At 29.2% G+C, this 16,466-nt stretch overlaps 1 protein-coding gene across 1 annotated transcript; it reads right to left on the bottom strand.

Annotated features, from left to right (window-relative positions):
* Nucleotides 1-614: 614 nt before the first annotated feature.
* Nucleotides 615-4,151, bottom strand: LOC111285078 (transcription factor bHLH68-like). The gene is made up of 9 exons (XM_022874312.2): nucleotides 3,565-4,151; nucleotides 3,024-3,354; nucleotides 2,606-2,680; nucleotides 2,212-2,277; nucleotides 1,906-1,971; nucleotides 1,674-1,730; nucleotides 1,461-1,505; nucleotides 1,133-1,180; nucleotides 615-1,042 (listed from the first exon to the last, which is right to left on the bottom strand). Exons 1-9 carry the CDS (start codon nucleotides 3,813-3,815, stop codon nucleotides 908-910), a joined length of 1,074 nt encoding a protein of 357 aa, XP_022730047.2. The 5' UTR covers nucleotides 3,816-4,151; the 3' UTR covers nucleotides 615-907.
* Between the last annotated feature and the right edge of the window lie 12,315 nt (nucleotides 4,152-16,466).

Here is a 16,466-nt window from a genome sequence, read left to right as displayed (position 1 = left end):
ATTCTTGTAAAAAAACAAATATTTATGATTTTTTTTTGGAAGCACAAGTACTTATGATTTGTGGGTTGAATATATATGATTTAAAATGTTTGATGTAATATGAATCAAAATTTTAAAATTTTAACATTAAAAATACACAAGTGGATTCTTGTCACTATACACATATATTTCAGAAATTTTTATGAAATTAATTAAGTGCTTGAAAAAGTAAATCTTAAAACTAATTTAAAGAAGAAAATATATAAGATCATTATTTCTTACATCACCATCGATCAAGTTTTGAATCTTTGCAAGTGGAGTTAGAAAAATTATCATGCATCATTTTTCTTATTATATTCTACAAAGGTATGTGTCTATCATTTAATGTCATTTATAGAGTTTTTAAATTTCATTAACTGTGTATGATATATATATATATATATATATATATCTGTGTGTGTGTTAATTTAAATATCAAATATTGTATAACATATAGTAGATACTGTAATATTGCTCAAGATATTGGGTGATTCAAGAATGCTGCCAATCTCAGTCAATGCATCATCAAACTGATTAATTACGACTGGATATGCATAAAATTAAGCAAATAGTGTAGCAAGCAGCTAATAACGTAATGAAAGAAAGAAAAATAGAGATCATTAAGCTTAAATCTTAGTAGTAAATTAGAGATATCGAGGTAGTTCTTCCAAATCACCAGGCCAGCTACAGCTTAGCACACATCAGCTAGAAATAGTCCAAAGAAAGAATATTTGTATAGCATCATGAGCAATCAGCCTTTGAACTTTTTAGCAGAGTGACTGCTCATGATGTTATATCGTTTTGGTGAAGCTGCTTCTGATCTTCTACTATTTTTTTAATCTTTTTAAGTGTGCTACAGCTACCCTTTCCAACAGATCTAATAACCTTTTTATCGGAATCCACCGCCCAGAGCAGGAGCCCAGTAATCAGCTCCATTGTCACTCCCAACTTGAAGTGTGCACGACACTGGAACCAAGCATAGCCCTCTACTCCTGAGGTCCTTCTTTGGTTCTTCATGACAATCCTTTGAAAAGAAAATGGAAAAAAAAATTTATTATTTCCATTTGATATATCATGCATGTAAAAAAAAAAAAAAATTGAAAGAAGAAGCTACCCGCTGATCAGGGCCACTTTTCCTCTTCAAGGAATTTTCATTCAACAGCTGCGCAAAAAAGTATTACCATTTTAATTCATTTGTCAAACTAAGCCTATCATTTTTTTCCATTTGTTTAGATGACCTTAATTAATTATTTCAAAATGCAAATGAATTGATATTAATAAAGAGTAAAGCCAGCAATAAAGCTGAGAACATTGTTCTTTGAACACTATCTTTATTGGTTTTAAGGGGAAAAAAAAACACAGTAAAAAGGTACAGCTTTTCCAAATTCAAGTTCCCTCCCCCCGAGTTAATTTGAGGTAATGGATCCAATAAAGCTTACTACCTGACCAGGGTCTTCAGGAAATATACAATTTCTCTCCCCTTGAACCTAAACAAAAGATTTATAGTAATCATTAATCAATTAATACCACATTATTCATAAAAATTTATTCTCATGCACATGCATATATTCACAATTCCACATGCAGAGAGACATAGAGAGATCCTTGTCTTTATTTCATATTTTTGGGAAAGGATACTGATATAGTTTTCTTACAGACTGTTGCTGCCTCATGTTTCCTGATCCACGGCCCAAGTACGGTAAGCTGAGAGCCTATATTCAAGGGGGATATACATGTATAAGAGAAGGAATAATATTTAGGTACTTCAATAAACAAAGAAATGTTAAAAGGAAACATTGGGAGGCTGAGACTTCAAACAGTGTGTGCCATCACTGGCTCATGGTTGTTTGCAAAAAGAAAAGGGAGGAAGGAAGGAAGAAATATCACCTCAATTTGACTCTGAAGGAATCTGATGTACCCAATAGCCTCTAACAAGACAGAGGCTGTGTCAGTCTGCAAAAGAGAAAAATACCACACCAAAACCCTCCAAAGTCATATTTAGGATTCCCTTTTTCAAATGCTTAACTAAAGAAAAAAAAGGAAGAAGAAAGAAAGCTTTCATCCTTGGAAAAAGACCTTCTTTATGGGTTTTCTACATAAAGAATATAAATGTTTTTATTCCTTTAATTTCCATTCTGCAAAAGATCTAAATATTTGAGCCTTGTTAACTTCATTGATTAAAGCTTTAATTACCTTCCCGAATGGAGAAACAAGTTGGTGAAGTGCTGTAATTCTGTCTCCTAATTTTTCCTTCCTCACCTGGTATATATAAATAAATTTGTAAAATCAGAAAAATAAGCCGATGATTAACTACTTTTCACTTACATTGTATTTTTTTTAATATATATATGAGAGATATATAGCAAGGCCAAAGAATCGTCACCCGTGAAGAAATGGACAATCAAGAAGGACAACAGTACTTGACCAGCGCAAATGTGTGTGTTTTCTGGTTGTGGGTATCTGGTATAAGTGTGCGTGCAATTTGTGTTTATGTGGTGAGTAGGAAAGAGAGTGAAAGAGAAGGTTGAACGGGTTAGGTAAATTTTTTACTTGGGTTTTTTTTTTTTTTCTTTGTATTGTACGTTACCTTGAAGGTAGAGTGGGCTGCAGAAGGTTGAACCCTAGCTTTCTTAAATGCCCCACCAGTGGCAGTGCTGTTACACTACAGAAAAATAAAAAATAAAGAAAGTAAGGACTAAGGACTGAGGACGAGAATTCTGATTGGACAGCAATCTGATAAATCAGAGACGGTTAGTTAAAAAAAAAACCCGTTCATGGCCTAGATCAAGACATTCAGCCAACTAACCTTGATAAAAACACTGTTCATATCAACCATCAGTTGTACTACTTTATCAAAGTAGAATAATAGATCAAATTCCGGGTATATATAATTCATTAATCTATAAATATATAGATCACGAATTTGATATAACTTCAAATGAATCAGGAAACCCTAAAATGTGTTAAAAATTTTTATTCAATTTTCTTTTTTTGTCCCCTTTTACCTCAGAAGACCGATCTGGGGGTGGCTGCCTTAAATCAGATTTGTTTCCCGAAAAATCCAACATGTTACTGCTGAAACTTGTTACACAGGACTTGGGGGATGAAGCTGGAGCCATTATTTGATGAGACCAAGCTGGTTTAGTTGCCTGATGAAAATCTTCATTTGCATGTCCATACACATAGCTGCTTGTAGAGTCTTCTTGCTTCACATCCACAATAGAATTAACATTTGAGGCTTGTTGTAATGCTTGTTCCTCCCAGTTCTCCCACTTCTTGGGTTGAACTTGAAACTGGCCTATACCACCCTTTTCTTCTTCTCCCATCAATCCTCCCCTAGAAATAACACATGTAACATAAATTAACACAGTTAACTGTCTGTCTTTTATCAAGCTCACATGAAAATCAATTTTAAAGATCGAATCTCAAAACATGCATCGTATATATATGTATAAATATTATACTTAAGTATTGAATCAAAGTTCAAGCTTTGTTAATCTAAAGCCTATACACGAGAGACAGAAAAGCGTAGAGAGAGAGAGTTACAATAGTAGTTGACTCAGTGACTCAGGAAGCTGATCCTGGTTATCATGCCAAGAAGGAATAGAAAGTGAAGAAGAGGAGGAAGAAGAAGAAGTGGGTATGAATTGAGGGAAGAAAGTAGTAGGAGGAGAAGGCAAGAAAGGAGACGGTGCTTGTTGATGAGTTGGTGGACGCATGCTGTTGATGCTCCACCAGTTAGGGTTTCCGGCCATCATCTGCTGCACTGGTGAGCTCTGCAACACTCCTCGGTTCATGGCCTTCCCTTCCAAAAACTAATTTGATGATGATGGTAGCGAACACTTAAAACTTTGTTTTTTCCTCCTTGTTTTCGTTTCACTTTCACTTTCTCTTTCCCCTTCTTTTTTTTCTCCTTGAAGCTAGCTCCCAAACAAGTCTTTGTAGAAATTTTGAGAGGTATTCCTACTCTGGTTTAAGTAGAGGGAAGAGAGAAGACACCCTCAAGTCCTATTCCTTGAGAGAATTTGAATCATGGAGGTTTTGAGAAGCTTTGTTTTTTCTCTCTTTCATTTCTTTTTTTTTTTATTGCTTTGCCTTTTTCTTTCTTCCTTTCTTTTATGTTTTTCTTTTTCTTTCTTGCTTTTTCCCTGCTTTTGCTTTATCTCAAAGTGGGACAGAAAAGGTGGAGGCAATTCTCAATTTCTAATTATTAAATAACAAAACAAACAAACACAAAAAGCAAAAGAATTAACCTTGCTACTGTAACTTTTGACATAACCATTTTTTTCATCACATATATCTATACTCATGTTTAATTTCACTCTACTAATTGTACTACTTAGTTCATGAAATTGGGTTTTTATTTCTTTTTGGGTGCTCAATTTTTTTCCAAACTTATAAATGGGCTAGAATCAATTCCTGAGTTAATTCTATTAACTTTTTATAATATATTACAGAGAAACACACCAATAAAAATAAAAAGTGATATTTCACAAACATTTGAAGAAATTAATCACAATTGAAAAGAAATATATAATTACATTTATATACTTAATTGACGAGTATCTTTTAGGATGACCTAATAAATAGAATTATATTTATATTATTCTCCAATTATTAAAAACTTGAGTGATGAGGAAACTTAGTTGATCAGCTATATATTATTAGTGGATATGTATGGACTCACAATTATTTTGATGGGTGTAGTGGTTTCATATATATCTAGGTAGCTAAGCTTCACATCACAACCCTTGGTGTGAGTACGAGAAAGTATGATTTCTTAATTGAAATTAAAGATTGGATTTGTCCTTGTCTTAGTATAGGGGTTTCCTTAATTGTGAGGTTACATCCATATATATATATATATATTACTAGATAATTTCCAGCTAGCTATGAAATGGTTTTCAAATTATACTACTTAATTTAGAGGGTAGCAATTATTATTCATTAATTTTATAAAAATAAGAACCCTAATTTAATTGATTTTATGCAAGAATAAATAGTAATACTATAATTTTGCGTTTGATTAAAGATAACAGTAGTAGAATTTTTGGAGGCAGTGTTAGTGACTGACGTCAGGATGATGGAAAAATGGAAAATAAGGGTAAGGTTTGTGTTTGGATTAAGTATTAATTATTAAGTTTTTGTTATTATTTTTTTTAAAACAAAATTGAAAAAGGATGGTGAGCAGCCCGTGAGAGGACAGAGAGGCCACGGTTTTCAAGAGGTCAAAACCTAGGGTTTGGAGATTCCTAACCTCAGGTCTTCCAGGGAATGATTACCATTTCCAAGATCAATAATATTTTATCCAGCATTTGTTTTTTGTTTTTTTGGTTACATCCAACATTTTTCTCTGTAGTTTTAGTTTGTTACTTGAGGTGCCATTCTTTTTTGGGTTTTTAATACCGCTACTCTCTTTCATCTCTCACCTTGTTTTTATGTAAAACAAAATTCAATTTCAAAATTTTTTCCAATGGTCAAAAAACATTAGTACTTTTATTTATTTTTACTGTAAATTTAATTTTAAAGAAAAAACCCATCCCTATTTTAATTAGTAACAATTACTAAATCAAATGTTTAAATACTAATTATATATATTTTAATAACACCATGAAGTAAAAAAAAAAAAAAAAAATAGTACTCCATTTTTATTGTGTTTTGTAGTAAAAATGGTCTTGCAAGCTAGTATGTTGAAAGGACAATAATTAGCTTCTTCTCTTTGAATTTATAATTTTTTTTTGGTTAGCATGCCCTAAATGGAATGTATGTAAAACAACTTACAAAAATTAAATAATATTCAACAGATTTAAAATATATATATTTTTTGTACTAATTTTAAATATATGATTTAAGTATAGTATAGGAGATTTATGAGATTTTTTTTCAAAAATAAAACATTGAAAATACTCATTATTGTTGCACCGAATATCTCCCAATTAATTCGTGGGATTATTCCATGACAAATATTCCCTTGAACCGCATTTCAACGTTGTAGCCCCTTAAATCCCGAGCTAATCTGACAATTAAGCTATTTAGGAACATAAAACAATATTGTTTTTGGGGAGGATTTTATAAGGGATAGGGAACATGGATAGGTTTTGTCCGTACTGCCAAAATCTTTGTCGGGGTCACCATGTCTTTTTCTAGGTACCTCAATTTTTTTTAACACCCCCCCCCCCTTTTCCTATTTTATGCTGCTTGTCCCTATTCCACCTTCCTCCAACCAAATAACAACGAATGGCTGGAACAAAAAAATAATAATAATAATAACAAAGAATGGAGCGAACACCTCTCTCCTGTCTTCTTCTTCCTTCCCTTATATTCTCTTCTTTTTCCATTTTCACTTTTTGTTCATTCCATCTACTTCCATTTTTTATATTAGGATGGAGTTCAAATTGGTTAATGTATGCTTTGATTGATTAACCTCATTCCTCCTAAAACTTTTTTTTTTTTAATACAAGAATAAGAATTACATTAAGTTCTATCCAAATCCCACCTTACCACTTAAGTGAAACTTAAGTAGCATTCCTTTTAAATTGATACTTAACTAGAGTATTTGAATTTCGAACGTTCATTTTTTACAATTCATTAAGTCAACTATATAATAAAATTTAATATTAATTAATCCTTTTTTTTAAAGAGATTGTAATTTGTGGATAAAAATAGGAGTTAGATTTTAGGATTTGAATCTCAAATTAATTTATTGAAAATTATCTTTTAAAGGTAATTACATGAACCAATTGCATTAAGTTCATAGATTCATTCTTTTAATAGTTTTATGTTATAACTTTAAATTATTTTCAAACTATAGATTTTTTCCCTAGTAAGAGGGATATAACTATAACTATATATATATATATATATATATTAGTAGTAAAAGGGAATGAATTATTTGGGTTTAACTCAAGTAATTAGAGTGGAGGCCGGAGGATTAACTAATAAGTAAAAATCTTAAGCTCGAAAGAATAAAAAATAATAAAAATGAATGAATGAGGATTTGTTTAATAAATTAATTAATTAGTTAATATAGCACCTGGTATATACGACTTTATTTAATTGAAATTCTTCCTCGAGAAACAACAAAATTCATGCCTCATCACGGTCAAGCTAAATTAATGTTAATTAGGCAAATTAAGCATGATGGGTTTTGAATCATCTAATTGTCGTTACACCAAAACAAAATCTAAGAAAGAATGATATACCGACACCATTGAATTGGCATGACTTGCTGCTGCAGCTTGTTGTTTCCGCAGTAATATCTATTATAATCCCTGACTATCGAAATCGACAATTAATGTTTCAAAGTTCAAACCCCCCTTGGCCATGTCGTTTCCTTCCAACTCGAATACCCAATCAAAGCTTGCGTTTTTTTTTTTTTTTTGTTTGTTTCATGATTTCATCAGTGGATTCCTCGTTCACATACTTTTATACAACCAATAAATTTGGATTAATTAAAGCCATAATTCTTGTTTGTGATCCCAAGACGGCTTGTTTTATATATGCCCGTGTACCCTAAAACCCTCGTCTTCATTTCTTATTTTAAAATGGAGGAATGCTATAATTAGTTTGGTAGGTTTTTCACCTAATTGTAATTAGCTAGGGGTTAAAAATAAATTTAGACAAACAACATAGCTAGGCGCTAAAGTATGATGTATAAACTGTTGAACATCCACTCTAAAATTAATTGGCTATAAGATCATATGTAGTTAAGACTTAATAGATGTGGAATATATAACTCCAATTAACATGCCTCATCATGTCTAGACAAGATTATCACATGATAAACCCAACAAAGGTATATGGTATGAAAGTATAACAAATTCAGGCATGAGAATAGAATAAATACGGATTCTAATATAATTTTAAATGTTCAATCTAAAATCAATTAATTATATATAAGTAGAGAAATTCAGTTTGAATATATAAAGGTAACCCAAGACTTAATAGATACACCGTATAACATAAATATATACAATTTCTTTTTTGTTTTGTTTTATGTTGGTGGATGAAATGAAATCCACTTGCCTACTTTAAAGTTCACCAGCGTGAGAATTGCACTGAAAATTTGTATTTGAAAGGTAAGGGAACTTGAGGTGGGCAAAGCTGTAGCTAGTGCAAATTGAGGTTAAATATTTGAAAATTTGAATTTGTAACGAAATATTTACTAACCTAGACATATAAAAATAGAGTGCATGCATGATTAATTATATATTTGTTTGAAGAGTTAAATTCAAATCTTTCTTTCTTAAATTAATATATAAATGTATATGCTAGCTTAATGGGATAAGCGGGCTTGTTCTCATCCTTAACTCAAAGGCCTTTTATGAGTGTGTTTAGTTGATAAATGCGTAGGATGGTAGGGAAAAAGAAAGTAAACAATAGGAGAGAAACGTGATAGGAAAAAGAAGTTATATAAATTAGTTCGATTTCTCTTTAATTGAAAAGTATTAAAAATTAAGAAACAATTGTTCACATCTAATTTCTATTGAAATTTGCTAAATCTAAATTCAAATTTTTAATAAATTATTTTTTTCGTATCAACTCCCTGATGATCAACTAGATCTATTTGATCCAAACAGCCATTCTATGAAAGTTTTCCACTTCCCTAAGCCATGGAGAAAGCATGTTACTCCTATATATTAAAAAAAGAATAAAAAGTTGCATGAAATTTTCCTTGAAATTTTTCCCCATAATGTTTGTTTACGCATTAATCATGTTTAAAAAAAAAAAAGGAAAAGAAAAGAAAAGACACTTCATTTTCATTTGAAAATCAAAGGGGCAGATTTTTTTAGTGTTTAAAAATCAGCAAATATCTAGAGTTGGTGGCAATAAACAAGAACAAATCTTCTTTACCTGTCATGTTTTGTCTGTTTATCGTTGTCGTGCAAAGTATGAAATGGCTATATAATCACTGTTAAAATTGAAAAGTATGGAAGCTCGAGGTATTTTTTTAATGAAACGTTGCGATAGAAGTAATAAAAAACAGTCCAATTTCCTGTAACGTCACTTTTAAAATTTTGGGATAAAACTCTATTTTAGACCATGAAAATTCCCTCTTCTTTTTCTTTTCCATTTTTATAGCTTGTGACTAATGACTTAAACTTTAGTAGTTCTCTTTTTTTTCTTCTTTTGAATGTGATTCACCCAATTTAATCATAGACATCATGCTTATTGCTAATAATTAACTCTTTTTTTTTTTTATGCTGTAGCCAAATCTCCTACTAAATGAAAAAAAAAAAAAAGTTTATTGCCCAACTGCATGCTGTCAGTGCAACATTTCGGAATTATTAAGAATGTTGCATTTTTGTGAACACAGAATCATTAATGTCCTAAAAAAAACATCGATAGATCATTCCCTGGCCATATCAACATCAAGTCCATTTTAACTAATGAAGAATTCACCAAACAAATATTGTAAAGCATTGATAATCAAATTGCATATATTGTTAACTAATTAATAAAAAAATTAATAAATGGCAAGAAAAAAACTATTAATTAATTATTTGATCATCAATAAACGATTTATATTGACTGAGAATTTTCTCAAGTGTCAACCCAAGATTGAAGATGCATTTTTTAGATTGAAACTATGTTCATCTTTGTGCTTTTTTGGCTTGGCGTGCACGCATTTAAAAGCATCCAACCAAAATCTTTCAGACTTTTTTTTTTTTTTATGATTAAAATTCATCAAATCTTTCCCATAATTTTCTTCCCCTTTCTTGCCTTTTTCTTAGGTTCACCTTCCAAGTAATTCTAATTTTTGCATATAATAATATATGCTTCTAGTTTTTAATTTTGCACAAACTTTCCTAAGGCATCTTTGTTTTAATCAAATATTAAATTTCATAAAGCAAATTTAAAATAACATAAAATATAAAATTTATAAAAGGAATAATGTTGGCAGACAATATTGGAAGAAGCATATCCCAGCAGAGTATAAAAAATTCAATCAATCACTCTCATTATGAAATAATTATTTAGATTTCTTCCTTTCTTTTTCTTATATCCAACTAAAATACAGATCCCAATACCCTCTCACACCAAGCTTTTTTTTATTTTAATCCTTATTCTTTTGTCTTCTTATATATCATATGGGAAAAAATAATTCCCACTTTGCTGTTTTTCTCTCCACTCAGTCACTTATATTGTTTTTTAATACCAGAAATAAAACAAATATATTATTTTTTATTCTATATAAAATAATTAACAAGTGGTTAATATTTCTACATTAGCTTTTTCTAGCTTCCATGTGTCAAAAGTATGTCTGCTGAATTTCAAAAGTCAAAGGGGTAGAGCCTAGCGGCAAGAGAGAGAAAAAACAGAACATTAATTAATTTCAACCAATTGCACCAAGTATTTTTTCAAATCATTTTCATTAACTTATTTAGAAAAAAACATTTAATTTCTGCTTAATTTTACTGCCATAGTAAGTTAGTAACCATACCAATTTCATTGTAACGAACAGCTGTATCTTTGATTCTCTATAATAATATCGATTTAACAACTTTAAATAATGGTAAAAAAAAAAGATATAGCAATGCCTGACATGATCATGCTTCATGTGTTAGTAAATTAGATATAACTAATTAATTTATAGGTTAGTATATGTATTTCTCGTTCAGAGGGCAATGTTTTATTATTATTTTTTTGTTTACAAAGAGTACTGCTTTAATTCTCTTTTTTTTCTAGTAAAAAATAGTGAGGATATAAAACGAAGTTATAATTCTCCATTTATCCAAAAAAAAAAGAAGTTAATTATAATTCTCCATGACTGGTTAATCAGTGACATATTAAAAAAGGGGGGAGGTAAAGGGTGGCGTGACAACAATATAGTCAATGATACTATATAAAGAATAAAATTGCACAAGAGTTAATTTATATTAAAATTAAAAACAATGATTTATAAAAACTATGAATTTATATATCATAATTTGATTTAAGATTCCCAATGATATTAATTAGCTGTCAATAATTGAATTATAATTATTTAAATTTAAATTTTAATATTTTATTAACAGATTGCACAATAATTAATGCATGAGTTTTATTTATTTGAAGTCGATTACACAATAATTGATGCACAAGTTTTATCTATTTGAAGTCTTTTAGTGAAAAACATGAAGTGTAGTCTCACAAAATTTGTCTCATTACAAAAATACTAATAATAATAAAACCAAAACCATATTCCTCTTCCCAACAAGAATAAATCTTTCATAAATAGGGGTGGGGGGGGGGGGGGGGGGAGAATATGCTGATCGCAAGTTAACGGTAAAGAAAGGATATTTCAGAAGAGGGGTCCCAATCCCCACCACCAGACTGTCCTTTTATCGTTTAATGATTTATCTGAGCGTGTGGGACAATTCAAAATAATGTCATTAGATCAGACGATAGACAATCACTCAAGTTTAAGCACATAGAGCCAAGCGAAGTACGCACGCGAAAAAGGGAATTTACCTCCCACGGCAGATCACGTGACTGACAGCCCATTAATCAAACCGAACTTTACCGCCCTGCTCGAGTCCAAGGCGCTAGCGGACGAACCATGAACTGAGATTGGTCAGTGGCCCACATGCCACCACACGTGTAAACTAAGCATGTAAATCTATGTATTCCTATTTATTTTTAAAGTTACTCGCATCATGTTACATGTAAATTAAGCCTTATGTGTAATTTTTTTTAAAGTAAAAATGAGATGATGAAAAAGCAAATTGCTTGGCTACCTTAATTTAATATTAAAAGCTTAAAAAGCTCGAGCTTCAATTTTAAAATTAAAAGATTTGAATTTAAATTTTAAATAACATAAATGAGATTTATGAAATAAGAAAAAAATATTTTTTAATATAAATCGACAAATCTCCGTATATTTGTACTTCAAAAAAGAAAAAGTGATTCTCTGCCCAGCATTAACTAAGGTTGCCTTTTGTTTTTGGATCACTTAAAAATAAAAGCATGTCAACTTAGATTCATGTTTAATTTGACCTAAAATAAAAGGTGTATATTCATGTACAACTAGAAAAGGAAAAAACAAAGGTCTGAATTCAATTGGATGAGGTTGTCCACTAAATTGGCATAAAATAAAAATGGGATTAGTCAAATACTCAATTTTAGTTTTCTTCTAGTTCATAATTATGTTAATGGTTTTGTGTAATGATGTTAAGTTTTATTTTATTGTAGCATCATTAAGGATAATATAATATTTATGCTTATATTACAAGTTTGTTAAATATATATTCTAGAAAAAATAAAAAAAAAGCCAATGTATAACATGTCAATAGCTTTTTTCGAGTCTCTATTGACTAAGATATATAGGGAGGAATGATTAACATACATTATATAACTTTTACATTTTTTTTGAATCCTTATATCAAAATTAAATTTATGATTTATTTTAATCAAAAGAATATTTTTAAATTTAATAATTTTAATTCAATAATAATAATAATAAGAGCTACATTGGATTTTTACTATATATATATATGTACGTATGTGTGAAAATTTTTGTAACCACATCACCAATCTATACAAAAAAAGAAAGAAAAATAAAGATTTTTACTAGTATTATTTTAGTAATGATAATGAGGAAGTATACTTCACAAATCCAAAATATAAGGTAGATTATTAATAATGAGCAGTTTGGGTGTTAATTTTTTTAAAATAAGGTCATAATTCGAAAATAAAAGAAAAAATTATAAATATTAAAATTTAAATCATATATATTAAATATTATAGTTTAAAAATAATTGTATAAATAAATAAAAAAGAAGATTAAATCTCAAATCTTTATGTTGATTTATTTGGAATTGAGAAGAAATTGGTTAGAGAGAATTTAATTTAGTCTTGTTTGCCAAATTGATGGTTTGTTGGTGAAGATTTAAAATAATACAACTAAAGTAATCAAATGAAAGTTGACATCTTGGGGGCACTTGGAAAAACTCAATAATCCAAGCTTAGGACTTAGAGTCAACTTGTTAGGTCAATTCATTCGTATAAATCAAGTTTGTGAAATTAGATTTATGCAAGTCTTTAGACTTTTATAATCAAGCCAAGCGAAAATATAGGAGTCGACATTCTAATGTCGATTGATATTAGCTAGCCTGTCAATTAAATTCTTTTTATCCTAATTTTTATATCCATCCATTGAATTATTATATAACAAGAATAATCTTTTTCAATTTATCCTCTCTCATAAATTTACTCAGTATCTAACATTAGATGAAACTTAATTATAGAGTTTATCTAATTGATAGGCATAACTGGAATATTTTTGAGGCGGAACGGGTATTTTTTATATCGCAAAATTAGAATGGATTTGGATCAGACTATTGGACCCCTTTAAAATATATGCAAATTAGGATGGTTAATTATGCAAAAAAATTAATTGAGAGGGATAGAAATTTAAAGATTGACCTTTGGTTTTTTAATTTTAAAGAAGTCAGAGAGAGGCGGTTTGTGGGCCCAAAGTTAGGGGTCTGCGAGTAGGATAATACAAATAGAACTCTTTCTTTTTGTTTGGACTTTACTTGTTTGAAAGGGACTTAAAGTTTTTGGAGTGTACTGCCTGGCCATTGAGGTGGGCCCCTTCTTAGGCCCACTTCGGCCCGCCTTTGCCTCCCTTCTCTCAGATCTAAAAGGAGAAATCTATCCCTGGACGCCGACTATGACAGCTTCTGCCTCTTCGTTTCCTCCTTTTTTTTTTTTTAATGTTGTTTTTGTATTATCGCCAAAATCAAAAGCTGGGCCCACCTGTAATAATTTCACTTTCTCTTTTCGTTTTAATTGTTTTTATTTGGATTTGTTTAGTTTTTAATTTTTGTCTGCATGCTGACGTCGCCCTGACATCAGCAATGACATGTCGAACCCATGTCAATTTGTGGCCCGAACCGTGAGTCCCACCCATTGAAATGGGTTTGGTTTGGTTGGCTTTTTTTCATTTACAACCCTGGAGCCTCACCTATAGGCTATGGCTAGGGACATTCTTTATAAAATGGGCCCGATTCACCTTTGTTAGGAGCTTCATCGGCCTCAAGGAAATTTATTATTACAAAAAACCAAAATTTAAAAATTCATTATTCACCTGTACAAATCAAAGAATCAAAATTTTAAAGAAGGGAAGGTTTATCTTGATGGAGGTTTGCTTCTGGCTTAGATCAACCGAAGTTCAATGGAGTCTCGATACACCTCATGATATCGAACAAGCCATAAGTTTAATCAGTCTGATCGATCGATCATTAACCGTTGGTAACTATGTCTTTATTATCATTACAAACATGCTTGACTTGAAAGACTACTCAAATTTTAAATCCGTAAGTTGGATGCATGGGAAAAGGTGAAAAGTTTGTTGGAGAAAGAAAAATTACAAATAAAGATAATGAACCTAAAATAATGAGATTTTGTTGTTAAATAAAAATGTATTTGTTACAAAAAAATAATAGATATTGTAAAAATTATTAAATAGAATAGAAAATGCTAGAAAATTTTTGAACTTTGAGTCCTTAATTGGTAAAAATGAAGGCTGAGGCTTTAAAATTTAGTTTTGTGTAAAAATTAAGTCCCAAAAGTTGGTTTTAGATCTATACTAATACTTTCAAGTGACTCATTGAGTTAGTATTACAGAGTTAAAAGACTCGAAGTTAAAACTTCTTGACGCTAAATACAACATTTGGAGATGAAATCTTACCTTTCACTAACGTATTTTTAAAGATTGATTTGCTATTACATTTGAGTTTATAAAAGTTGGCTTTAGATTCAAAGAATTATCTTTTTTGTAAAATTTCAAATTAATTTAAAAAAAAATCTAATAAGATTGTTGAAATAAGATTAAGATTTTGTTGGAAATTAAAAAAAAAAAAAGTAGTACTACTATATATATATATTTTAATCTCTAAAGATAGATTATTAGATTACAGCCATGATTATTCGTTTTTGGGATCTGACACCCGTTTTTACAATTTGTCCTTTGATCCTTGCGTCACCTATTTCCTCTGCTCATAGGTTATTTATGGATAAAATATGTACTTATATTAGTATAATTTTTATATAATTTTTTATATTTTTTAATAAAAATTAAATTTATGATTTATTTGAATTAAAATAATATTTTTAATTTAATAATTTTAATCTAATGATTTAAAAAAATTAAAATTATATTAATGTAAGTTGATTTCTATTTTTTTAATATATATAAAAATTTGTAACAAATGAAAAGAAAAAAAAATTATAAGTTTATTATAAAAGGTCTGATAAAAGGAAAAATGGCGGGAAAGAAAATTGCATACACCACAGAGGTTCTCAATTATATTATATATTTCCTTTTTGTCAAAGTTTAATAATAATTTGGTCATGTAAGACCGACAAAGTTAATCCAAGTTAGATATAATTCTAAGCCACAATTATGATTCGATAACTTTATAAAGAGTTGAGACAGAGAAACATACCGACTCATTTCATTTGAGAGGGAAAAGCATTTAAAAAATATATATATATATATGATGAATCATTTTTTTATTATAATAAAATATTTAATTTGATTTTAAATTTATAAAATTTTTAATATGATATTTGAATTATAAATTTATTAATTAATATAATATTTAAATAATTATTTAATTAACTAATATGATATTATTTGAAGTTAACTATGTTAGAAATAAATATTATTTTTTTAATAAATTTTTAGTTTATGTAATACATTAAAATTGTTTACAATCCAAATATTACATTAAAATTTTATTATAATTAAAAAGTTATTCATGATTTTAATATAAAAAAAAAGGATATACATTTTAATTAATTAATCTCTAACTATTCAAATAATGATGTTACTACTTCTTTTTTTTTTTTTTGTAAGACCATACAATATCTTAACATGTGAAAGTTTCTTGTATATTATTATATTCGTGACATAAATATGTATTATTAGTCCAATTTGATACAAGATGTCATTATTTACATTTGAATCTATTTTGACTTTATATATTTAGAATTATATAATTAGAAGCTATTTTTCACCATAGGATGCATTTTCTTTTTCATTTTTAAAGAAAATATATATTAATTATGAATTCACATATATAATTTTATGCAAATTTAATTATAGTTTTGAAAGAAGTTGGAAGTGTTTTGTTAGATTATTATAAGACTAGTCAGTAGTTTTATTTATTTTAAATAATTGAAAAATATAAAAACTAAAGTTTCATAAATGGTAGTAGATTTTAATATTTGATTTGAATATTGTAAATAAAAATATTTATTATTATTTTTTATAATTAAACCTTAAGCTTTTTCTGTAATAAATTCATTGTGCGGTTTCTTTTAGAAAAAAGAAAAACCTGGACCAATTTCAGTGGGCCATGAGAGGCTGGTCTAAAACCCATAGATCCATTCAAGTTGACCCAAAATCAAAAGAAAAACCCAATTCTAACATCGGACCATCAAACCCAGGTCGGAGC

The sequence above is a fragment of the Durio zibethinus genome, chromosome 6 (genome assembly GCF_047325235.1).
Source record: "Durio zibethinus cultivar Kanyao isolate XHJ-2024 chromosome 6, ASM4732523v1, whole genome shotgun sequence".
Classification (NCBI taxonomy): Eukaryota; Viridiplantae; Streptophyta; class Magnoliopsida; order Malvales; family Malvaceae; genus Durio; species Durio zibethinus.
The sequence above is the reverse complement of the archived record's forward strand: the minus strand, read 5'-3'. Positions and strand labels throughout refer to the sequence as shown.

What these genes read in the sequence shown, in the direction of transcription:
- LOC111285078 (XM_022874312.2), bottom strand. Translation starts at nt 3,815, where the DNA reads ATGAACCGAGGAGTGTTGCAGAGCTCACCAGTGCAGCAGATGATGGCC. An exon ending in CAGCCCACTCTACCTTCAAG is followed by an intron (nt 2,278 to 2,605) that starts GTAACGTACAAT and finishes TATATATACCAG; the next exon opens with GTGAGGAAGGAAAAATTAGG. An exon ending in ACATGAGGCAGCAACAGTCT is followed by an intron (nt 1,506 to 1,673) that starts GTAAGAAAACTA and finishes TCTTTTGTTTAG; the next exon opens with GTTCAAGGGGAGAGAAATTG.